The 24,934-nt window shown below is 42.6% G+C and overlaps 2 protein-coding genes and 1 long non-coding RNA gene across 4 annotated transcripts in view; 1 reads left to right on the top strand and 2 right to left on the bottom strand.

Annotated features, from left to right (window-relative positions):
• Window positions 1-422: 422 nt before the first annotated feature.
• plekhn1 (pleckstrin homology domain containing N1) lies at window positions 423-17,743 on the bottom strand. Its single transcript, XM_088617203.1, has 16 exons — window positions 17,526-17,743; window positions 14,765-14,855; window positions 14,489-14,644; window positions 13,002-13,082; window positions 11,807-11,891; window positions 9,837-9,976; window positions 9,187-9,333; window positions 7,725-7,805; window positions 7,359-7,428; window positions 7,087-7,232; window positions 6,518-6,700; window positions 5,960-6,208; window positions 5,086-5,247; window positions 4,220-4,450; window positions 3,679-3,727; window positions 423-2,180 (listed from the first exon to the last, which is right to left on the bottom strand). Exons 1-16 carry the CDS (start codon window positions 17,597-17,599, stop codon window positions 1,996-1,998), a joined length of 2,130 nt encoding a protein of 709 aa, XP_088473329.1. The 5' UTR covers window positions 17,600-17,743; the 3' UTR covers window positions 423-1,995.
• Window positions 2,047-24,934, top strand: part of noc2l (NOC2-like nucleolar associated transcriptional repressor) — an 88,216-nt gene continuing 65,328 nt past the window's right edge. For both annotated transcript variants that reach the window (XM_088617200.1, XM_088617202.1), the window contains exon 1: window positions 2,047-2,166. The gene's annotated coding sequence lies outside the window, so the exon portion shown is untranslated. The remainder of the gene's footprint in view (window positions 2,167-24,934) is intronic.
• LOC148642217 (uncharacterized) lies at window positions 22,793-24,499 on the bottom strand. The gene is made up of 2 exons (XR_015929599.1): window positions 23,279-24,499; window positions 22,793-22,939 (listed from the first exon to the last, which is right to left on the bottom strand). It is a non-coding gene; the product is annotated as an uncharacterized LOC148642217 (long non-coding RNA).

Below are 24,934 nucleotides of genomic sequence, written 5' to 3'. Positions count from 1 at the left end.
CACTCCGCAGTAACTAAACTACAGTAGGAACTACTAAGAAACTAATTTTTCGAAAGTATAAACCCCCAGTACCTCGAGTAACAGCTGTAGAGAAACTACGCCAGCATGGTAAAAATAGCGCTAAATAACCTTTTTTTCGAAATATTTTGATAAATTGCTGTTTAAGTAGTTCTTGTGTGCTTTCCTGTGCGGTGTACAACGATTTATCCGCGTTTAAAATGACATTTGTCTGGAGAGCGAAGTGCTTCATGGAGCGAAAACTGAGGTAATTATTTCATTAACGTATAATATCGTTATTTCAAAATTATAATGATGTGGTCTTACTTTCCTCATGGAAATGGTAGTCTCATACACAGTATACATATTCATTTCATTTTGGATATGGGAATAGTTCAGCCTAATCCCGAAAACTATACAGTGCCTTCGAAATTCAATATTTATTTTCAAATTTAAATATGTATGTACAAAGCAGTTATAAAACATATATTTACAGTTAAAAAACAGGTTTACAAGGCACATAGATTATACAGTTGTAATGGCGTTCTTGTACTTTAAAGCTTTTGTCTCGACAGTTGCGAGGTACAAAGCGGGACCATGATTAAGAACAGTGCAGAACAAAGTTAAAAACACGGAAAAAGAAAGTCGCACATTTCACAGATCACTGGTCAGTACCCTGACAGCGTTTTCTTTAAAAAAAAAATGTGCTGAATTTACCTTGTAACTGATAACTCCTACATCTCCAAATAAATAGACCTAAATCCCGACTAATCCTCAGCATCTGAAATCTGTCACATAAATTAGGTAACAGCAAGATACATCAGTAAATGAAAGACATTTACATAGAACCTACAGTGTGTGAAATGCTACATACTGACTACAGCAATTAGACAATGTGTGTTACAACAGAGGGAAACAGCATAGTTCACATATTTGTAATGCCATAATTAAATTCAACTGCACTACATAATCTCTTTGAAAACTTATGTTTGAAATTCATACAATGGAGATGACTTTGGCTTAGATTCAAGTCTGCTTTCTTATGAAAGAAATATATAAATATTTTTTTTCATATTTCTGTCGTGGTTTTCCAGTATATTAATGGGCGTTTTCCTGATTTATTCATAAATGATAAAAATATTAAATAGAAACCAGTGCCTTTATGAATTGAAATTATTTTAAATTGAAAGTAGTTTTTAAACTGCAGCCTCGCCCTTGAGCTCTCGGTGATTTAATTGAACCCCAGGATTATCTCAGAATTGGCTAACTAGACACCTCTGAATTGTTCCCAGTTCTGCAGAAATATTTTTGAGGAAAAGCAGCAGACTTTTTCAGGAGCAACAAACCATCAAAATGTTCTACCCCAAAAGTGTCGGTCAATCGCTAGATCAGTGACCCAAGTATCTTGTGATTTTTGTTCCAAGCTGAATAGTCAGTTAAACAATTAGCCCAGTAGCAGTTAGGTGTTAACAATACAGACTTTTTCTTATGGTCTGTTATGACTGATTGCTTAAAACATTCACCTAATTGAAGATAACTTTATCTTATACAGCATCTCAGAGTCTGGTTTGAAATATTACCGTTATCCAAGCAAAACCCGATAAAACAGGAGACATGAGCTTGAGACCGTGGTCTAATCAATCACAGTCTTAGTTCAATTAAGGGCTAAACTGACCAACCAAGAGTACAGCTGGAATGTAAAGACATCAGATACAGGGGTCACCAGCACTGGGATGTCCTGTGCTGGGTTAGGGCCAGTCCACTCCATTGGTAATTGAGAATTAGCACAAGCAATGTGATGAGCTGGGCACAGTGGTCTCTGCTATGAGACGGGACCCGATGGCGTTCCGCTTGGAGTGGATACTTGGTAGAAGAGAAAATAATAATAACTGTAGAGCCTGAATAGTTTTTTTTTTTTAAAAAAGAAGTCCGTTCCAGTGGCTGCGCTTTGACTGAGTTACAGAGCAGTGACTCAGCTCACAGCCAGTTTCGCTGCCTTCAGGACCACCTCTTGTGTGTTGACTTTGAGATGACGTCTCTCCCTCCCAGCTCGACGGTCGTCCGGCCTGGTGCGATCGCTCCAAGAGGGTGACTCATATTCTGCTCCGAGTCGAAATCCCAGATGTTATCATAATCCATATCCTGATCGTCTGGCTCTGCTGGTTTCAGGTAAGCACTTTCATCTGAGGTGGGAGGGAAATTGGAGGCTTTGTCAATTAAAAGTCAGCAGAACTATTTTACAGTCTGATTTTGTAGAGGCAGAGACATAAGCAGTCTAGGAGAGCTGAACCCAGTGCTGCTGCTCTATGTTGTTCAGAGCAGATGTTATCTCACAATGACATCTCATTCTTTCTTCAAATTGAACTTATTACTCAGCTTTTGCCTCACCTCTCCCTGCCAGGTAGATTGAGTGCAACATAAAACTTTCTGATTTTGTTGTTTGTGAGTGTGTTTAGTAGTGAGTTAAATGATACAAAAACGAAGTTATTGATGCATTTTAGCTGCCACCTTCACTACAGCTGACCGTTTACTCATGCTGGGACACCAAAGGGCAACCCTGGAGTGGTTCGGTTTAGATACTCCATGCTGTTACAGCCAACAGTGGTGTGACTTTGCCCCGGATGTGGCAGTCTTGCGTTCAAATGGGCATTTGTTAAGGCAGGAGGCTTGCGGTTTTCATATAAAGTGTGGACAAGTCATTAAAAAATGAGAGAGAAAGAGTGGGACAGAAAAATGTCAGGGGGAAGGATTTCGACTGTAAGTAAAACTCTCCCAGCTGTGAGTGAAGTACAGGATTAGATGAGCACACACATGCTGTGTCTGTGGGAGAACGGTGTCTGTCCAGAGAAGCTAACTCACAGACTGCACACACAGAGGAAGTCAAAACCTGTGTGAGCTGAGCACTGCTTATCGTACTCTCCCCCAGCCGTCTCCCTAGTAACCATAGCTGTGTCTTGGGGCCCATCAGCCCTGCTCACCGTGTGCTCTGTCTTGGGTTGCACACTCACACACAGTTTTCCATGGCATCTGCTCAGATGCTCGGCATGACAAAGTAAAAGGTCACGCTAAAATCGGCCGCTGAGAGCAGTGTGCATCTGAGGACAGAGGCGTCTCTGTTCAGGTCGGCCGTGGATACACATGGAATACAGCTGATGTATGTCCACAACAAAGCACCCCTCTTTTTTCTGTGTGACTGTAAGATGTATAGATAAGGGGTCTTTGTACGATACAGTTAAGACTGGTTAGGTGGCATGTGCCCCGTGTCTCTCGGTGACAATTAGAATTACGTTTTCGAATAGTGTAGCTGAAGCTGCCCTGATTTTGGTTTAGATAAAAATTGCCAGAATCAACGTAAGTTCTTGTCTGAGCAGTCATATCCACGTATGTGTGTATAAATAAATGATTGGATTACATGTCATTTTGTTGTTGTTTTTTCTGGTGACCATCATCATCATTTGGCATCGTTTGATCAGCAGAGAGAGTCGGCATGTTGCAAGGCAGCTTTCACCGAAAGTCAGTACTATCTGCTCGACTAGAAATACCTCTTTATACTTCCAGTAGCTGTCACTAAGGCCTGACGTGACACGGTCTTCACAGGAGCGGTACAAAAATGGTATTGCAAGGCCAGAAGATATCTTCTGACTGTCCCCTCCTTAGTGTCCACATTCCACACATGCTTACCTAGTAAATAATCTCTCGGCATCTGCTGGTGGAGTAATGGATAGATTTTCTGCAAAGAAAAATGAAACAACAAAGTTATGTTTATTTAGTCACACACACATATATATAGTGTGCCCCCTCCCTCTCGCTGGAATGCTGGTGCCGACCTGGTTTGTCTTGTGTAATGTGACAGTTGAGCTGCGTGTTCTTGGCAAGCCATTGCCCATTAGAGCTCGATTACAGGCTGTTGCCGGGGCTGAAAGGAGACCAACACAGGTCGCAGCAGCAGCAGCAGCAAATGGCATTGACAGTCTTACGAGTTCAGGACGTTAGTTTAAACCTCTGTAAGCATATTGGTTGCATGCAGCTGAGTTATCTGCATCTGTGGCAGCGTGTGAGGTGTGAAGGAAGCATTTTTTTCCGCTCCTGCTTCTTTTTGAGGTCGGGTTGTTGTGCCCTATCAGGAACAGCGCGTTGTGAACGGGGAGGTGAAGCGGTTCTGTATGAAACGGTGAGCAGTGTTGTTTCAGGCTCCCGGACTGGGGAGAGGAGCTCCTCTTACCGACGAGCTGTCGTAACCCAGCATCACGGTGGGAGCTGGTAGCAGCTTCAGCTTGGACACGGCCTCGGCGCGCTGTGCCGCCACCCACTGGTCGCCCCGCGCCTCCTGCCCCTCTGCGGGCGTGTTCCTCTTCCGCCGGCCCTGAGGTGGGGTGCACAGCCTGAAGGAGGGGGGCAAGGCCTGAGAGCAGCCCTGCTGACCCCCTGCCACACCCCTGTCATTTCCAGCAAACTGGAGGAAAAAACAAAGGAAAACAGAAAAAAAATAAGAGCATATCTCAAAATCGTTTTGTATTGACCACATTAGGTTATAGAAATGAAATGAAATTTATCCCTTTGCCGCAGGGGCTTGTAAATTAACTTCCCAATAAGATCAGTGTGTCTTTATCGATATTTGGAAAAATACAGGAGTGTACTTTAGCGAGCTGGTGAGTGTCCCAGGGCTATAACCTCCAAGGTCATAATGTTGTGAATTCTGCATTATTTCTCTAGTGATATTTCTCATATTATTCCTGTGAATTAACCTTTCCAAGACAGTGTGAAGAAGGACAATGATTTCAGATGTTCTTAACAAAACGTTTTTAAATGTGTTGCAGCTTCAGAAATACATTTGCATGACATGAGAATCATATAGAACTTTGCAAAACGTATAACCCCTTTCTGAAAAGAATAGTGTCTGTTAACAGAGACATTTGTTTTCCTGGTGAGAGCAGAGTTCACTTTGTGTTCATCAGAGCAAACAGTCAGCTAATGTTCGTTCTAAGGGGTTAGTTCATTTTTTGTGTTTACTGGACTGCTTACTGATACTCAGTGTGTGGCGGGCAGGGACAGCGAAAGACAAGAGACCTATCACAGGAAACCACTTACTGCAGGTTTCAGGTAATTGTCCTCATCGAGGAATTTCCCTGGAGTGTAGGGGTCGTCATACAGAGGGGACAGGGGCTGGCGTGGTGCACACAGGTCAGAGTGCCTTTGAGGGATCGAAGGCTGGTATTTTATCGACGTCTGTGGTGTGCTCCAGCTGTTAGACTGAAAATAGAAAACAAGTGCAGGAAAGTGAGGCAACTCTTCTGACGCTTTCTGTGATTGTTGTTTTAATCCGAATTGTGCATTTTTTCTGAGTGCTGTTTGCTTGATTTTGTTGACCAGCTTTTGTCTCAAAGCCCCACTAGTTTTTTTCTGCGTTTTATGTCTTTAGTCAAACGCTCCAGTGTGCATTAGGTGCAAACCAGGATCTCAGAACTTCAAATCTGTTCTGGGCAGTCAAGTCTTGATGCAGTGAAGCCAGTTCTTGTGTCTGCAGTCCATGTCATAGTTCTAGAGCTCCCATTGTGTCGCTGAATATTTAGAAACGGGACACAGAAGGAGAACTTCCCGGTTCCAAGTGATTCCCTTTCCCAAACCACAAGGGGCAGCATTTCGAGACGACCAGGCCCTGCAGTTAGTTGACCGCCTGAGTTGTGGTCGGGATCGTCGGCGGCATTGATGCTGCGTGTCGTTTTTTTACCCAAGTTGTTGCTCCCCTGTGCCATTTTATTAGTGAAATGCTACATTTTATCAAAGCTCTCAGGTCAGAGACTTTCATTTTCACTCCGATATCTATATCTCTGTGTCAACAGAAACGCCACAGAGCAGTGCATCAGGGTGTCGTAGTAAATGAGCCGATCAAAAGGCTGTGCCTGGAGACGCTGTGTCAGGACGGTTGTGCTGAAACGGACTGCAGTGACGGGGCTGTTCGTACCTTGACCAGGGGCAGTTTGTCTTGCACAGGGAGGGCGCCCTCCGGCCCCAAGGGGATGTAGGGCAGGTTGTAGACGGAGGACGGGGGGCTGGTGGCAGAGTTGTGGGAGCTGCGGGTGGGAGAGGAGCAGTGGGCGGAGGGCGGGCGGACGCCCAGCGCGGGCCTCACCGCGGACGACATGCTGCTGCTCCTGCCGCTGAGCCGCCTGCTGTGGCGCAGCTCCGAGGAGGCGGGGCGACTCGAGGAGTACTGCCAAGGGAGAGGAGGAGACAGCGCAGGGGTTCAGCCATCAAAAAACTGAGGGTCTACGAGTCTTAATATCTCCTGGCAGGATGAGGTCTTCAGCCCAGGGACTGTTATTCATTCTAGCACAGCTAGAAGGTTTTTAATTGCTTTAATTAGTCAATTGGAAGGTTCTTAATTGTTTAATAAGTCAATGTCAGTAGTAGTTAGTAATTGCTTAATTAGTAATTAGCCTGTAGCTGAAGGAAGGTATTAAACCGGTATGTGTGTGGGCTCTCAAGTCAAGCCGATGTGTGTTGGGGACAGCTGACTTACACATAGCGGTTCTGTGTATCCTGGAGACAGCAGCTGGTCCGGATGGCTCTGGAAGGGCGGCTGGTCCGGTTGGTTTCGGAAGGGCAGCTCGAAGGAGTTCCTGCTGGTGTGCGAGTTTCTCAGCTGCTCAGGCCCGGCCGCAGCCTGGCTGTTCCTGCGGCTCCATGGGTCCAGTTCTGGAGCCTGGGCAAAAGCAGGGGACACATTTTGTTCTGTCTCTTTAAGACCAGTTAGAATTAAAATACACATACATGCATACAAGAAGAGCTATAACCAGTCTGTAATGGATTAGCTGGATGAGCCTGTATTGTTTGGCATTATTGAACCTTATTGTTTTTGCATGAGAATTTTTGATTTGTATAACAAAAAAAACGTATAGCTGATTATTTAGCGTGTGGATATAAAGTATAACTTTGTGTGTAGTTTGTGAAAGAAAAGGCGGTGCTTCCTGGAAACCCCTTTTTATAATTTAGCCATTATCAAACAAGGAAGCAATACAGAGACTTTAACTCCAGGGCTCATAACCACGCTTCAGGCTACGGCGTGTGCAGCTCCTCCGGGAGGCCTACCTCTTTCTTGGTCGGCGTGTAGATGATGTCATAGACAGGCGCCGCAGGCCCCTGCACAGGGACGTGGGAAGCGATGAGGTGACAAATCCACTCATGGAACTCGCATTCATCCAGACAGGATACGATTATGGGATTAATCAGTTTCCCTAACAGCACACACAAACAAAACATCATGGGTTACCACCAGAGTGCCTTCCTGTGGGGTTCTATTCCTAAACCATTTTCATATGAGTCTGAGGAAGACTCCTCAGAGCTCCGCTCCGCAAACCAACCTTCAATCCTAAAGGAGTTTGGCTTCTGGCCGCACGTGGAAACGGAGATCATGTTCAGGGGGAGCTTGCCCTAGAGCAGGACAGAGTGTTATTAGCCAGACTGAGACGCAGGCAGAGGCGTGTTTTCATTTTATTTTCTGGAAGCGCTTGCTGTGTGAATATGGGGGAAAAAAAGTCTGCCTGATAAAATGCATTATTGCAATATTATGGTAAATGATTGTTAGAGCGTTAATATTTATATCGCCAGTACATAGGTTTAGGAAGGTCTTCAAGTGTGGTGCATGGAATGTTAATAATAGATGTTAATTTTGAATTTTAGTTTGTAACAAATCTAAAAAAAAACAGTGATTAAAATCTGAGAATCACCTTGTAGAAGAGTCCGTTGCTTTCGTCAGACAGGATGATGAGTGTAGTGGGGTACAAGACCAGCAGTCTCTCGTACTGTTCCTGTAACAGCAATTCAAATGCTTTGTCATAAATATTGAATCATATATTGGATGTGTCATTCCAGTATTCGTTCCTTATTAACCATACAAGTGATTAATTGTAACTTTTTTTAGTTTAGAAAAGCTAAGACCACGTAGCAACCTGCCTAAAGTAATACATGTTCCCCAAACGCGTTGACAAACTTAAACCTTCCTCAATCAACAATGAAACAAGAACTAGAGAACAGAAGTGGAAACTATGGGAAAGAGCTTTGAAAAGGATGAGGCACTTTACACCGGGGGTGGTGGGAGTGTGGAACACCCTGCCCAGCCAAGTTGTTGAAGCTGATACCCTGGCTTCTTTCAGGAAACAGCTGGATGAGATCCTGGGATCAATTTGCTACTAATTACGAAAGCTACAGAAGGGGCTAGATGGGCCACATGCTTTCCTTTCACTACAATTGTTGAAATATGATTTTCCAAAAGAGTCAGTGAATAAGTAGAAGATTATTTCCCCATGCTTTGACAGAAAGGACTGTCATCACGGAAGAGTTGCTACTTTCCGGCTGACAGGCAAGTGAGGAATCATTGGTTTAGAACAAGGCTGTTCTGCTATTTTCCAGTTTTTTTTTATTGCAAAGTTGAGAATCCCATTAATGTCAGCCTTCTGGGGTTTGCAATATTTTGTTTCACTCCACAAGATTTTCAGATGCTTTCCAGAGATAACACTGTGCCGGTAAGAGCACTGTGAGTACTGTAGGTGTGTCCAGGCTGGGTTGCTCAACTTTTGTACACATGGGCTGGTGGTGACTGGGAACAGCGGTGTTACAGAAACGGTAATTACAGAAACATTACTATTGTTTCTCCAGCATTACAGCACGATGACAGACGAGTGTCATAATGTTCCAGGTGCAATTACCATAATTCTGTACCAAGCCCCTAGGGCTGACTGGTCTCATCTGAGCTCCATGGGAAAGGCAATCGTTGTCAAGATTAGCTCACCATGATAGTTCCCTGTGTTCACCTTTCTGCTAACCTAAAGCATTCTAGTTTTAAACTGCCTCCTTTGGGAATTTGTTTACATCAGATCATTCCCTGATCTCTGATGCCTCGTAGAAGCTGTGGTGGGCGCCTACCTGTTCTCTTACCGAGTTGTTCCTGTAACAGTACCTCAGGCTGACCTTTGCTTTTGTAATGCCTTCCTCTGTTTGTTGTTCTTTCACTGAAGTGAGAGGAGACCACTCAGCCTTCTTTCTCATTTGTTACAAGTGGTTTACCTCATTAACCACAAAGACATCTAATTTCTCCTTCAAAAGTCAGCTGTTACCAGGCCTGAACCTGGCACTCCGTGCTCGCAGTTCTGAGGTTCAGCATGGAGAACTTCTCTGGACCAGTGTCCTTACCTGGCACGGTAGGTGTTGCAGTTGTGCCTTTGTCACGTAGGTGATGGGGCCCAGCGACTCTCTCTGGGACCCTTCCCACTCGTAAATCGGCTCGTTTTTCACCGAGTTTCTCAGCTCTTCCCTGACGTTGCTCTCGTCTCTGGGTTTCTGGAAGGGAGTGTGGGGAAAGAAAAAAGGAGTAAGTCTTGCTTTGTTCTGGTGCTGCAGGAGACTGATCTGATTGGGACACTTTTTTAAAAAACAAAATGGCATACTCATTTTAAATAGAAGTTGTTTTTGAATGCCGGGTATAGCCCTGTACAGCGGTGAGTCACCTGTTTTTGAGTGAGCTATCTGACAGGGAGCAGAGGGATGGGGAATTCTCTGTATGACTGTGTTTCCTGCATTTGTAGTGTTAAAAAGAAATTGCATCACAGTGCAGAGCTGTTGTGGGAAGGGAGGCAGGTGATGTGGTATAAAGCCCTATGCAATGTTTGAATATCATCTTTTCTTTTCTTTTGCTTTTTTTTGTCAACACGTGATCCGGTACGCCCCTGCAGTAAGTGACGCCAGTGCCCTCAATTACAAGGATGTGTGTCGTCCGATCTGAGCTCTTTTCTCCTGCTGTATATGGCACCAGGAAGCGCTCCCTCTTCTTGGGGTTCTCTTACCTTGCTCCTCATGCACCCCTCTGTTTTGGGTGAGGCGACGGTGCCCCCGTTGAGCTCCACCTGTTCCTTGATCTGGCCGAACCACGTCTCCAGCTCCGCCGCACCAGCGCAGTAGACGATGATGGGGTTCAAGCCGACGCCTGGGCCAAAGGGAGAGGGGGACGGGGGTCAAAGGTCAGCATGTCAGTCTCCGGACACCTTCACCATGGGGTGGGGAACTGTTTTCTCTTGCGGCTTCAACTTACAGAAACCTGCTCTGATTTGTGTTCTTAATACAGAGGCAGAAGACTGAAGCAGTTTTTTTTTCCTGTGTTGGGATTGTGTTCGAAGGGTTCATAAAAACTTTAGATGAAGATTCTGAATTTGACCCTTACCCTTCCAGGAGGTAACAGAAGGTTTTAGAGTCGATCAAGACTTTGACTTAAAATACTTTGATGGACATTCCAGGATATAGCTTTGAAGCAGATATGTATATTGATTCACTAGACAGCAAGTAACCATCCATGATTACAGTCTGACTAAAGAAACCTCAATCATTACCTTAGGATACATTCATGGTGAATGAGTGGGTTTCAAATGTTTCAACCTCACTGATAAGTAGTAGATGATAAGAAAATGGCTGAGTGTTTTATTGCTTACAGAGGACAGCGAAAATCAGTAATAGCCTTCTGGCCAACAGCTGAATTGGCTGAGCACCTGTTGCCTTTCTAACAGAGGAACTTTGTCTTGTGGCTCTGCCTTGGCCTCATTGCCAGGGGTTGCAGCCTAGGGTCATTTCATAGTTGGGGCAGGTGGGCAGACACTGCTTGGTGAGCAATTCTCTTTAAGCGTTGCACGAACCTCAGCCCTCTGACTGTACACACTCACATCCAGACATGGGCGTTGCGTACACATGTGCAAGAAGAAACCCCTGCTGTTCGTGTAGAAGATTCATAATGTAGTGTAAAAACGCAGCATACGTCTGTACCGCTCCTTGTCAGTTACTCACAGGCATGGCTGGGAAACTGCTTGCTCATTTAATTGAAAAGCAGTATTTTCTCATAGAAAACAAAGCAGGTTCTAAAACAAACAGTGGTTCCCTGCACCACCTAACAAGAATAATCACAGGTAGATTGTAGACTGACCTACATGTAATTTTACAATATAAGCAGATAATATTCACATATAGTACCTTTGTAGCTCATTTAAATAAAAGTTTTCAAGTGATTTGATTTTTAAAACATGGTTTTATTTACCACACCTAATACAGTTTTATTCATGATATTATGTTAATTCACGTTGGCTCAGAACGTAAATGTCTTTCAGATTCCTTTGTTGTATTGTTGTATTTCCTGTTTCCTGTTCTTAATATTGTGATTCAGTTCCGTCCTAGTGCAGTCCCAGGTTTGTTTTTGGAAGCAGGCACATCATGATTGAGGGTGATTGAGGAGACTAGGAACCGGAAACTAAATTTAATAACATCCTTTGTCAGACGGAGTCCCGGGAGCTATTACTTTATAGTGATTCTGGTGACTCAGTGTCCATTACATTTGAAAAGCTTGTCACTGAACAAATCAGCACTGTACAGAATAGGACAGCCAAATCGCAAAATTAAACACAAATCGAAGAGAGCAGCTTGCAAAGCACTGCCGCTTGATTGTGCAATAACTCCCTGGGGCAACTTGTCGCAAACCCGGCGAATCCCCTGATTTTACAGTGTTAACACATCCAAACAGATCCGCTGTGGGCTGATTTTCATGTCTGATAACAATGTGAAATCTCGCCAGACTACATCATGGAACAAGGTCAACGGAGGGATGGGTTTTTTTTTTTTTTTGCTGCTTTGCCCCTTTTCCCTGAATTGTGGGAAAAAAAAAATAACGTCGTATGAATCACGCGTGGTGTGTGCCGGAGTCTGTGCATGCCTGGGCCGGGCTGCCACTTGCAACACGAGCATGACCTCAGCATGAGGCGGTGCGGTCGCGGCTTACCGTCGATTTGGAAGGCAGGGTCGCCGGCCTCGCCGCAGCTGCCCTGCAGTTTGCAGATGGTGAGGTCCTTCAGCGGGAGAGTCCCCTGCGCGAACACGCACGACGGGGCCGGAAAGAGAGACCAGAGTAACAGCAACAGATCAACACGGGGGGCCATGGTGAACGGCACTGTGGCGAGCACGGCACAGGCCGTCCTGGGGGTGATCCCCTGTCCAGTGGGGCTACAGCTCTCCCAAGATTTAGTTGAGACCACGTTAGGGTGACATAAACGCATCTTTAGCCAGCTTCCAATACTTTTAAGTCTGGGAACACCTGCATAAAAGGTATTAACTAATTGTACTATAATTACTCAGGGGGGTTCTTTGTCTTTTGTAGGGATACACTATGAGAAAGCTCACATATTATTTACATATATACATTCACCTGTATTTATTAAAAGGTGTGTATGATTTACACACATTGCAGTGAATCCTTCATTATTCCACAGCCTTTCTGTGTAGCAGATAGGTGTGGTGCTGACTTAGCTATGCCCAGCACTCCCTTTCCTATGTGTTGCCCAGGGTTTTGGCCTGGCCCAGACGGAGTGAATAATGACTGTACAGGTGTAGTAGGAGAGGCACAGTGATATAATTTCCCGCATGCTCTGTAGGAAGCCAGGAGAGAGGAAAGGGTTTTATCAGCTGGGCTTGATAAGTGGGGGAGCAGTTATGATGTCATGTGATGTCATTGCTTTGGTTAAGGTGTTATAGACTTTGAGCTCTCCACAGGCTTATAAATATAGTATAAATTAGTTCAACAGGGTTAACACCTGAGAGTCTTTCCTCCCCTGTCAAATCTATTACACTGCTTTAGGAGATAGAATGACACAGCCAAACATGGGAAAAGAATGACACTAGTAGAGATTCAGCGGAAATTAAGGATGTTTCCACTGCTCTTAACTGAAACCATGGATTACTGAGAAAAATGTAAAAAATAACAGTTAAGAAATACAACTAATTTGAAAGAAATGCGAAGGTTTTCTAAGATTATCTTAATGATAAATGCCTGGCGCTGGAGAAACACTTTAAAGCCCTGACGTGGAGAACCACAGTCATGCTACACTGAAAGGGCACATTGTCTCAATTTCATCATCTAGCAACTCAATCCAGATGTTAAAGTGTTTCTGTGAAGAAACATCTGTGAAACACCTCCTCACCTGGTACGTTAACCCGGTGGTGTTGTTGGATAGAAAATGAAGGTGTGTCTGGAATAGATCCAGGTAGCAGTCATGGATATCCTGTAGCGAGAGAAAGAGACAGTGAGAGAGTAAGGCAAGGCGTGGAGACAAGGGGAAAGTGAGGCCTGATTATAACAAAATGTTGAACATGCACAGGCACGGGATGTGTTATCTCTTGCCATAGTTATGGCTTCCTAAGTGCTCCACAGGCATGTTTGTGTGCAGACCTGTCTAGGAGGGTTTACAAAGCAGTGCAGCGTTCCCACGAGTTCACTGTTTCCATTATACAGAGAGGGAGGCTTATGAAGGTGAGAACTTTTGATGCAACTGAGGCTAAATTCCATTGTAGCGAACTAAATGTTGACGCTCAAAACTGAGAAGACTTGTTGTAGCCATTATGGTGAACTTGCATGGTGAACTTACTTAGAATGTCAGAAGCATACTGGTTTTGCCTTAGTTACTCAAACCTGCGTTGTGCCTGATATGCTTCTCTGTATTTCACCATACTCTTACCATGCGTCCACTGCGCTTTCTTACACCATACTCTGCTTTTACCATGACTAGACTGCACTTTACTACACTGGACTAGTAAACTGCTAAACATGACATCTTAATGTGGTTTAGTGTTTCACCTGCAAGTATTTCAAGCCAATTTTGCAAATTAAAAACCATAAAAGAAGCTATTGTCCATCTGGGTTCATTTGGGAAATTGTTTTACAGAATTGCAACACCTCTGCTCTGTGCCTTCACCTTCCCTGCACGGGGATTTCTAAGGCTGGTCAGCACAGTGGGAACTGTGAGGCATTTTGCAATGTTCGGAGCCTGCATGTTCAGGCATAGTCTGAGATGTCCTTTGAGCAGTGAATCACTGTTCTGTATCCTAGCAAGCGTGTTTCACAGGGTTGTCAAAAGAAACATCCGTTATTTTCGAGGGGTGTTTTTCCTGCTGCTTCAGCTGTTTCGCCCTGTATGGCAGTGATGTGATGCTCAGCGTTGCTGCAGGGTCTTCTTAACGGAGTCTTAGCTGCTAATTAAAGACAGCTCTAAAATCCAGAGGTTTAACACTGGAAAGCTATAGCTCTTTGTATACAATATTTCACCCTTTTTATTTTTTGATTTATCTTGTAACACCAGGTTTAGCTGGTTAATAATTGTTTATAATCACTATTACTAACAGGAGGGGAATGAGCATTTAGTGTTGACCTCAGTGGCACGGACTTGGCTGACTGCATTTATGATATTTATATAAGAAAGTTAATGTTCAGTGTTTGCTCTGGGTGCATTGGGAAATCATCACTGCCAAGCTCTTCCCCAGTGGTTGACCAGTGGTAGCACGTCCGCACAGTCGTGACACCACCTGTAGATGCTCATTACAGCCCTCCTTGGTTTTGGCCAGCCAGGAAACCGGATTTCTGTAAAACCTGATCCGATTTTAACTTGCTCTGTTCCTGGCGGGTCTGTCCTACCTGGCAGTGCAGGAACCGGAAGCGCACTTTCGAGCTGTAGATCATCCTCCCGTAGTTCTTCACACTCGTGCTGCTCTTCTTCCAGCCACTCGAGGGGTCGTACGGGGGCTCCCATTTTATGTTCTCGATCTCCTTTAGGTCTTTGGGGGACATCTCCTGGGGGGGGTGACCAGCGTTCGAAACACGGTGTCATTGTGAGTGCGTGCACCACCATTTTCTGCAATGTGCATTTTTTTCCTTTCTGGTCTCTGACCAGGAGGGCGCAGGCAGGCCTACCTTTCTCGGGGTGACTGTGCAGAGAATGTTGATGATGCTGTTGGACTTAACCTGCCCCTCCTGCGGGTTCTTCTTCCGAAACAGCTGGCTGCTGTTTTGGAAAAAGGTATTAAGATACATCAGGTTTTATTTTATGCATTTTTTTTGTTTTTTAACGTGCAGGTAGTGAAGCTCCCCGGCGCCTACAGCTTTCATCCCTCATCAGCACAACCGTTTTAGAAACACGTTTTTCCTGCTTCTTACATCCATGAGAATTTGCCTCAACAAATCCCCTGAGTCCATGGCTCTCTTTGTTCTCTTGAGTGAGGAAAACTGTGTATTGGGGGGCCTTATGTTAAATACCAGGAAGTTCCTTTTCCCAGCTGTTTTGCATCTGAAAGTCAAATTAAAGCGGCCTTCCTTTTAGATGTTCTTTCTCAGCTCATCCCTTCACACTACAGGCCATTACCTAATCAAGAGGGCTCTGCAAGCATCTGTCTTTGGAAACTAAAGGAAAAGGCTTTTTAGTTCTTAATGGAAAGAGGATTTCACACAGTCGGTCCTAGCTGTGGGTATGCTAAAAGACAGAATCTGACTTGCTTTCCTTTACCTGTCACCCATTTCAGAGTAAGAGGATTTAAAGGAAGAAAACCAGTGAGAAAATGTGCAAAAACAGGGATTACAGTATCACGTTTTTATAGTCCTGATGGAACACAGTAATTTGGTGCGCAATTTAGATGCAGTTTCATTGGCTTAATGAGGATTCTCTACAGAAGCCTGTCAGAGCCTCAACGCTTGCCGACAGCAGTTTAATTCCCATTCTTTGTACATCTTGGGCAGAAAAGGGCACGTGCATGAACTCACGCCTTACTCACACTTTTATGCATGTCTGACAGCTGGCATTGGAAATTACCATGGGGGAGAATGTAACTTTTGTGCTCAGATGGATAGAAAAATGTATTGAATAGTAAGACATAACTTCACCTTATGCTTTTGTTATGGAATGCGCTGGTGAAGTTCGTGCAAATTTAATAAAAACGTTCATTGAAGTGCCGTTCACTACCATCAGAGTGAGGAGCACTTCAGTGCATTTAGTAAATGCACTTTTCAGACACACCAATTCAAAGCTTGTGTCCTTTTAGATTAGATTTTAATCTCCCACTTACAGATATGTTAACAGACCTAACACCCTTGTCGGTTATCACTCCTGTTTAGTTGAAAATTAATTTCCCTTGAGGGCGTTCTGGAGTTCAGCCTTGCACACACAGTCTCCAGCACTGATAGATAGCCCATGGGGCATCTCGGGTTTAATTTGGGAAAGAACCAATTAAAATTCTTCCATGTGTTTCACAGTTTCACAAATGGACACTTTGAGAGTACACAGAGTGATCCTTGTGAGCAGAATCAATTTACATTTATATTTGCCAAAACAATGCACTTCCTTTATCATCAAAGGGGTTAAACTTACAATATTTCAGTACAAGTTTATAACTAAATAACTGAATGATTTTTTACTTTGCCATAAGAAGAACACCTGAAGAAGGCTCCACAGCCGAAACGTTTGTTTCGTTTCTTCTCTTTTCAGCAGGGAATAAACCTATTGCTTGTTCCTCCAAATGTTCTATTTACAACTTTACTTTCTGTAATGTTTTAAATCACATTTGAAATATGAACCATCTTGATTTCACAGAAAAAGTAGTTAACATTACCGCTCAGTTTTAAATTTTAAATTATGCACACTACAGAGTAACAGTCTAAAAGCTGTTGGGGCTGAAGTCATTAATCAATTAAAAGATAAGGATTTCTGCAAACACATTTGACTTTCTCAAATCTCATGACGCAAATCTTAATATTTAATCATTCTGAGGGTCAATATTGCCTTTTTTAAATTAAGTTACAGCTCTTGTTATAACTGAGCCTTTTATTTCTATGAAATAAATTGATCAACTAATTGAAGGGAACTGAAGGTGAAGTGGGAGTTTGTAGAGTGTTTTTGCTCCAGATCTGACTTTTGGTTTTCTGTCAGCCATTGTAAAAAATCTGATCCAACAGATGCAGTTACGGCGACATGATAATTATAATGGTTTTAACCTCTTGAAAATTATTTTTGATTATGTCTGCTGGCCGTTAATGCAGTGTCAATCTTTGCTGCTTTTGCACTGACAAATCACTGTCCAAAACCGCTAAACTTCAGTTTTGGTATTTGGGGTGGATTCTGTTTTAAACATATCATTGTATGCAGTTGATTAATTTAAGGTCTGATAATGCAACAGACCAGCTGAGCTTATTTTTTAAATAGCCCAGGTAAAAGTACTGTTTACACAAGATAAAGACCACAGCCCACACAGTTTACAGCTTCCGTTTGTGTTTCAGTTTGCTTTTGAATTGTATATTTCAGAAGTCAAATCTGGCAAAAAGAAAATGTGAACCATTGCCAAATCAACACCATCTGCAAAATCTAAACCAACAGAAAACTCCTATTAACAACGCACACAGCACTGGGTGCTACTTCCAATCAAGCCTTCCAGTCTGCCATTGAGGAATATGATACCAGTGTCTGAGAATTTCATCCCTCCTTCGCGTTATTGCAGTGAAATATTATATATCTTTTACTTGAGCTCCCTGCTCGAATTCCTTTATTCCCTCACAGGTAAAAACGAACAGATACGATACGTTGAATAGCCACATCTAAAAACAGCCTGCTGACGGTCAATTCAAAAACCGGTTATTTCTCACTAGTTAATTACTCAAATGGGCAATAAAAATAAAAACTTGTCTTTACCTTTTCCTCCGTATGTAGCTCTTACTGGAGTATTTTAAGTTTTGGTGAGGAATGCAGGATAAACCGCTCCCCATTGTGAAGTAGGTGTGTGTGTCTCTGTAAGTTTCCTTTTTAAATTGTCCTTGTTATAATCCAAGAGAGCTGCTTCCAGTTACAGCGGGATGCCTGCACTGATCCCATGCTGCTGCCTGGGAACTGTCTTTAAAGCATGCTGAATGTGTCATAGACCAGCCCCTAAGATCCTGAAGTGTGCAATCCGGAGAGCCTGTGTGGGTGTAGCTCAAAGGCAGGGAGTGGGGCCCTGGCAGAGCCTGGCCAAAGTTCACACTCCACTCAGTTTTCCTGAGGGAAGTGAGCCTCACAGCCAGAGTGGGGGTGCATCTGAAGGAAGCATGCTTATCACCTCTTCCTGCTGGCAAATGGGGTTTATTTAAATTTTAGAAGACTTGTAAAAAGTTGCTGAAAGGAGATTCATTAGCAAAAGAGGCTGTCATAATGGTTGGTTACTGGAAAAAGTTAAGGTGGTAGCTGTCTGTTACATAGAATTCCAAGAAGGAATGTGGTGACTACATTTCTCCTGTCTGTTTCTTAAAAAATAAAAAAGGTCTGTGACGTGAAAGTTTTGCACCTGTCTGAAAAACCGAAAGTGCTTTGTTGAGTTTGATTTGTTTTGAGTTTTGAGTTTGATTTGTTGATTGAGTTACAAGTGGTCCCTCTCCTTGAGTAAAGTATTCTTTTGTTTTTTATTTACAGCTTCATACAGACCACAGAATAGAATAATTCAGTCACATTTTAGTAACAGAAAAGTATTACATGTCTTGCTGTATCAGAAGTTATTGAGTCGGTGACATTAAAAATCTTAGGTGTCTTTTTTCAATCATCCTTCAATTGTCCATCTCCATACAAAGAGGAAAAGGAAGAGACTTATTTTTATTTGTCATTGTCCCTCGAGAGACATAGAGCTTTTGAGAAAAAAATAAGATGTAATACAGTGTGGGAGGTTGTGACAGGAGAAGGCTGTAGTCTGTAATCCAAACCAGTTGAGCCAGATGGAATGCTCATATCCTTCAGTTGGGCTATTAGATTGAAAGATAGAAGAACAGTACAGGAAAAACAAGAAACATCCTTTTGTTCCTGTGAAGATAAAATGTTTCTAGATTGACACAGACAGCTGCTTACCAAATATAGCAAAATTGCAGTAGATTATATGTTTTCAGAGCTGTAAAAGGGATCAGAATATACTTAACTGTATTTTACTTTATATTGCTGCAGATTTGTAGCCAGAAGAACCAGAATTTTAGAAACAGCTTGATTCCAAATGATCTGTACTACTTACTAAGGCACGAAATAGAGTCCATTATGTTCTTAATTATGCATCTCATGTGCAAACTGATACTGTTTTGGCTCAGTATGTACCTCTAATCCTCTATGAATTGCACCAGTAGATTGCTCTTTAATGTTCTTGTGAAGACTGAAACATGAACCACAGGACACAAGTGTAAAGTATGTGGAAGTGCAAGAACAGGAGACAATTATTTACACAAAGCGTTGTGGGAGTCTGGAACAAGATTCCCAGCCTTGTTGCTAAAGCTGTTACCCCTGTCTGCTTTCAATAAGCTGGCTGAGATCATAGGATCAATTAACTACCAGCTACCAAAAAGGATAGATGGGCTAAATGACCTTTTCTCATTTGTAACCTTTTTTTTCTTTTCTGATGAATGGACAGCTGTCAAGAAAGCAAAACACAGTTCTGTCCGTTACCAGTGTTAGTAATAATGCTGTTGAGCTCATTGAGTTTCTTGATAGATTTTCATTGTTTTATGTTAAGGCCATGGGAAAAGATCTAAAACCAAACCGATGGTCTAGTATCTCTGTAATGTGTTGAAATGTGTAATAATGGCAATATTTACTCTGACAGTCTTTATTTATTCTTCTGCCAATTTAATTACACATGACCTCTATCTGATATGTTCTGTGTACTTTTTGGTTTCAGGATTTCCTGATGTATTATGCCTTAATTATTAATTATACGCATTCAAAAGAATGTCAAAAAAACTAAAGCATTAAAAATAAAGTGAATAAGTAATAAAAGTAATTACAAAACCTTGATTTTCCCTATCCAGCAGAATTTTAATGCTATTTGACAATAATCCAGGAATAAACATGCAGTTGTTTTTATGGAAATAAAGAACATAATGATATGCAATAAGAGGAGTCTATTCATTCTGGCTCATTTGATTGTTGGAAATGGGTTCAATAACCCCAGTTAGATTTACAGTCAATATTACCTATAAAAACCTAAGTGATGTTTGAGTGATTACTATAGAGTTATTGTTTCTTTTCTGCTTTGTTTTGTTATCTTCATCAGTCCTACTCTTTTGTAGACACATTCATCCGGAAACTGAGTCAGTGTGTAATTAATCCAGCTCATTTCACCCTAATTGGTTGATTGGAATTACTTTGACCCATTTATCTGTAGGTCATCAAGATCTGGAAATGCTACAACTGCAATCGGCTGTCTTTGATCAGCACTGCCCAATCGTAATTACCAGACCAATCACACATGAAGCAAAGCCAGTGACCTGAGGAGATCCTTGCTGAATTCTCAATGGCTTTAAAGTAAATTCACTAGCTCTCCCTCACAGCTTGTGAAGTTCTTTTTTCTTTCTTCTGCAAGCAAACTTGCAAGTAAAAATCAATTGAGCAATCTTATGCAGTGCCTGCAGTTTTTAGTGTTCAATTTTTTAAACATTAATTGCACTCTTCACTTTTTTGTATATAGCTTCATGAGAAACTTAAAAATGGTCAGATATAATTGATTGTGTATATTATTATATGATATACATCTTATTGATGATTACATATAGATTATATAATCAATTTTCCACAAAGGTGTGTTTTTATAAATCCAAAGACAAATATAACCAATTCTGTGACACTCCTATGAGACCCATGTGTGTTGTGTGTCTGTTTTCTTATGCTGCAAGAATTAGGAATGTTTGGCATCAGCAAAAAAAAAAGGCAGAGACAAAGTTATTATTTATTCCATGCTATTGAATCTTTAATTTCAAAATGACTCCGGTGTAATGGAAAATAAAAACTGCATCAGCTGGGTGCACTTTTTTTTTTTTTACATATCGACAAAGAGGCTCGGGGTGACTCACTGTATAATCACACTGAGCTACGCATACTTGCAAGGAAATGACATGGTGAGACAGAGCTAGGAGCAAACTCCTGACTGAGGCTGGGAAAGTTTCCTCTGCGGTCGTTCCAGTTTCTGTATTAAGTAGGAATTAGTCAATTTCCATTCTAGCACCCTCAGCGCACTTTGGCTTGTCCTGTGAGTTTCGATTAGAAATGTTCCATCCAAGGAATGACCCATGTATTGTATCCGAAATTGGCTTTGGAAATAATGAAGAATTTTAGTCATTATGGCTAATGCAAGTTTGCATTTATTTTTTAATGGTTCATTACTATGAATTGCATAAGTCTTCAAACCATACCATGACCATTATGTCTCTTTTTATTTAGAGGGTTATATTGAAAGTTTTCAAGGACAGTATTCTAGTTTTGACTTAACAAATGTTTGTCAGTGAAGAGACGTAGTGAAAGGTATAAAATTAAAAACAAAAAGGTGTTACCTTTCGCAATGTTGTACTTTTAGGAAGGAATGAAAGATTCGTCACCTAACAAGATGGGACTTTACTGTGCTGTGCTAAAGCAGGTTTCATTGTTGCTTTTGTGCAATACATAGAGTGCAGTGACCAGGATGGACATGTTGCAGTATGAGGTCACAGGGTTGACTCTACATGTTGAAACAAATGATTATCTGTGTGGAGATAATCAGGATGTTTACAGGAATTGAGGCTGGGGGAGGAACAGAGCTTTCTACTGCATAATTGGGAGCCTGATAACTGGAGGGTCCCCAACACCCCCTGAATGCCCTTTTCCTTTGTAGAAAACCGAGTGTGTTAGGCAAGAGTATTTACCCTTTCTCAAAATCTGCTGTGTACTGTTAGTGCATTGACTTTTAAGTATTTCATTGTTTGCATTTCAGCGTAAAGAGATAAGTTATGATCAATGGAAAATGGGTAAGGTGTTTGGAGAATTCTGGGCAGCCATCGTCAGTCTTGTCAAGTGCAGGGAATTTTACTTCACCAGCTTTGAGTGGTCTGTGACATGAAATTCCACGTAAGACAGATTTCTGGAAAGAGGTGGCAGAATGATAATGATTATAACCAGATTGCATCACTTCTCTGTCAGGCTGCGCTGTTTCAGGTGCAAGTCTGAACTAGGTGGTATGACGAGAATTCTTTGGGGATTTTGTTTCTTTTTTTTCCATCAGGACTTCCTTAAAGACTAAAAAAATGTTTGTTTTTTTTGGTTCTACTTTTCCCTGGGCACATTTCCAAGTTCCTGTTGACAAGGACCCAGAAAAAGATCAAGCACATCTGTAACTTCAGAAACACCATCCTGAAATGTACAAGGAAACTGTAGCACAAGAAACAAGAGCAACAGCAATAGTGAGGGAGATAACACTGTTTCTTAAAGGTGCCTTCTTTAGTTTTATTTTTTTCGTGATTAGGTGTTGTCCTGAAAGGGCTGTGATAATTAACCCACACTTGTTAAGAAGCTTTTGAGACAATTAAAGCAGTGTTCAAATTACAGGAGGATTTGAATTCCAGGACACCTACAAGAACAGGCTGAAAGGCTCAGTTCCTTTTAATTTGCTTGGCTAGTTGTATTCGTCACTCTCAAGGTGCTAAGTTGATAATGCCCAAGACTGGCACCCAGGACATGGCGAGCCTGTGTGATTTAACATACCCTGACTGTAGCTGCAGTGTTAAATTCTCACCTCAAGGTGTCTGGGTTTTAAAATTTATCAGGATGTCCCAATGTCAGAGTGACAAAGAGAGGAGGATGATAAAATTATCAGAGACACAGACGGCAGAATCTGCTGGGACACAGCTCTTCAGACCCTTCCCTCTCTGAGACGCACCTCAGAGTGGAATTGACAATCGGCGAGCTCGAACGCCGCCATGGTAATTCATTTTCCCAGAACTACAGTGTGTCTGTGTGTTAACTGTGCACAGACAGATACGAATTACTGTTTTCTCTGGCATAAAGGCATGAAGATGAATTTGCAAATTAACATATTTCCATTTAACTCTGCGGTGAACACAGTCATGTGATCACCCAGGTCTTTAAAGGATTGAGTCAGTGCTCACCGCTCTCTTTACCTGTTAAAACTTGCAGCTATCCTTCAGCAGTTTTGATCTTTTTATTTTTTTTCAACTGGGCATCCATTTGGTTGAGCTTTTAGAGCCGTAATGGTCTGAGGGTTCTGGTCAGCCCATCGTCTGAAGGTTGAGGTTCTGTTCTCAAGCAATGTGTCTGGTTGAGCTCAGGATAGACTGTTGGTGTGATTGAGACCTCGGTTAAAAGCAAGGAAGGAGGGAGCATGTCGAAGATTAGTGATGGCAATTTGCATGTGATTAATATAGCACAGCAGCACATCGTTAGTAACAACAAAAGATTCAAAAGGTTTCTGTGGCACATCTGCAATCGAAATTTCTGCTACTCGGGGGAAAAGCTAGGTTTTCTCGGGATACCCCAGTTTCCTTCCACAGTCCAGAAACATACATGTTGGCTAATAGCCTGCTGGGAAACTGGGCCCTGGCATGAATGTGTGTCTGTGATTGTGATTGTGGGACTGGCATCCCGCTGCTCCCTGCCTCGTGCGCGTGGCTTACCGCGATGGGCTCCGGCTCCCTGGTGACCCTGGACTGGAAGAAGCAGCCAGAAAAACGGATGGCAGGGTAGGATGATTTGTGGAAGGCAGCTCAGCGGGGGGCTGTGCAGGAAGTTTGTTTTCATGTGGGGGCAGGTCCCCTGCACACATGCTTCACCACAGCCAGGCTCCTGAGCACTTCTCCGGAAGGGTTTCCTGTATTTTGCCAAGCCAGCGAACTGTTAAGAGGGGCTTAATGAAAACTGCCCTGTGATGTGCTAGACTTTCCTTCGGGTGTTTCGTCATCGTAATGACAAAACGTTCTGCAGCAGCTACATCTGTTCTAAACTTGTCTGTCTTATACATTTCTTGAAGCTTCCAGCATTGTTACACCTGTACAGTAGCACAGCCATGAAGAAGGACCGCTGGCAGAAAATTAAAATGGTCAAGGATGTGTTGGGTAATCTTCGTTTGCTGTGCTATCTAAATTAATCTAGGAGGATAAAAGTAGTTCCTAAGCATGGCACTTTTAAATTCTGAGTAATATACCCTTTTAGCCATAGCTGGGATTTCTTCTGTGGGAGCATTTTGTGGTCAATCTGCATATTTTCACATTAAGTCTGCTTTGCAGCATCTCACTTTGCTTCACTGTTCTTTTAACTAAACTTTCACTGCACTCTGCTAGAATTAACCCTTGCTTAGAACTCGGTGGGCCACACAGTTCTAGTAAGGAATCATGTAAATCAATAAAACATTTAAAAAAAAAAGCATTTACTTTTGGGGGAAAATAAAAGTTTGTTGACTTCAGCTTTACATGTTTCATACCATGTGCGAATTTCAGTCTCTCAGAAATTTACAAAAAGAAAACAACGGGGATGCCTTTAGGCGATAATGATTTAAAAACTGGACTAAAATAGGAAAGCAGTTACTTTTAAAGGAAAACACTCAGGCAGGATATTTATGATCAAACAAGGCTTTTTCCTCTCCAGTGCCTGAGTGTCTGTGGGCCCAGGCTGTAAACTCATTAGAGTACACATGTCGGAGCACGAATGTGGTCATCCTGCTAGTGTGGTCCAAGCACAAAATGACAGGCGTAAAATCTGAGGGCAGAGTCCTCCAAGCTTATATCTGAGATTCCTGCAAATGGGTGTCAGCTGTAGTATTTCTTTCAAAGAAGGCTTTAAAACATTTTTGGAGAATGCTCAATCTCTCTTAAATGTTTTTTGTAAATATACAAAAATGTAAAAACAGCAATATCCCTTTTAAATAAAAATAATATATTTGCTATACGAGAAACCTGGTTCTGAAGACTTACACCCCATGCAGGGTTTGGAAGTCTCCTGCAACGAAAGATTTCGAAAAGCTTTTGCTACAGTGGTGCAGTTAAGCCAGTTTGTGCCCTAGATTAATTAAGGACCAAGGCTGCGCACCCCTGATCTGCTGTGGCGAGACTTGTGAGGTTGTGATTTGGCTTGGGGGGGCTAGTTTTCGGAGATCCCCGGACACCCTCTACGCTCCAGCACTGCCCGAGCACACAGGTGGGAGGCGCAGGCGTAAAGTGAGAACGGGCAGCTGTCTGGCTGCATCTGTCAACACAGAGGGAGTGAGCTGGGTGTGTGCGACACACTGCCGGGGCACGTGACTGCACAGGATATTGCTCTCAGAATCTGAGCTCTGA

Source organism: Lepisosteus platostomus, chromosome 23 (genome assembly GCF_059453375.1).
Source record: "Lepisosteus platostomus isolate fLepPlt1 chromosome 23, fLepPlt1.hap1, whole genome shotgun sequence".
Lineage (NCBI taxonomy): Eukaryota > Metazoa > Chordata > Actinopteri > Semionotiformes > Lepisosteidae > Lepisosteus > Lepisosteus platostomus.
The sequence above is the reverse complement of the archived record's forward strand: the minus strand, read 5'-3'. Positions and strand labels throughout refer to the sequence as shown.

Excerpts from the sequence above, each read along its gene's own strand:
- plekhn1 (XM_088617203.1), bottom strand. The coding sequence starts at position 17,599 with ATGGGGAGCGGTTTATCCTGCATTCCTCACCAAAACTTAAAATACTCC. Across the intron at positions 9,977-11,806 it reads CCCTGCCTTCCAAATCGACG|GCGTCGGCTTGAACCCCATC; the intron begins GTAAGCCGCGAC and ends CCTTTGGCCCAG. Across the intron at positions 4,451-5,085 it reads ACAATTACCTGAAACCTGCA|TTTGCTGGAAATGACAGGGG; the intron begins GTAAGTGGTTTC and ends TTTTTCCTCCAG.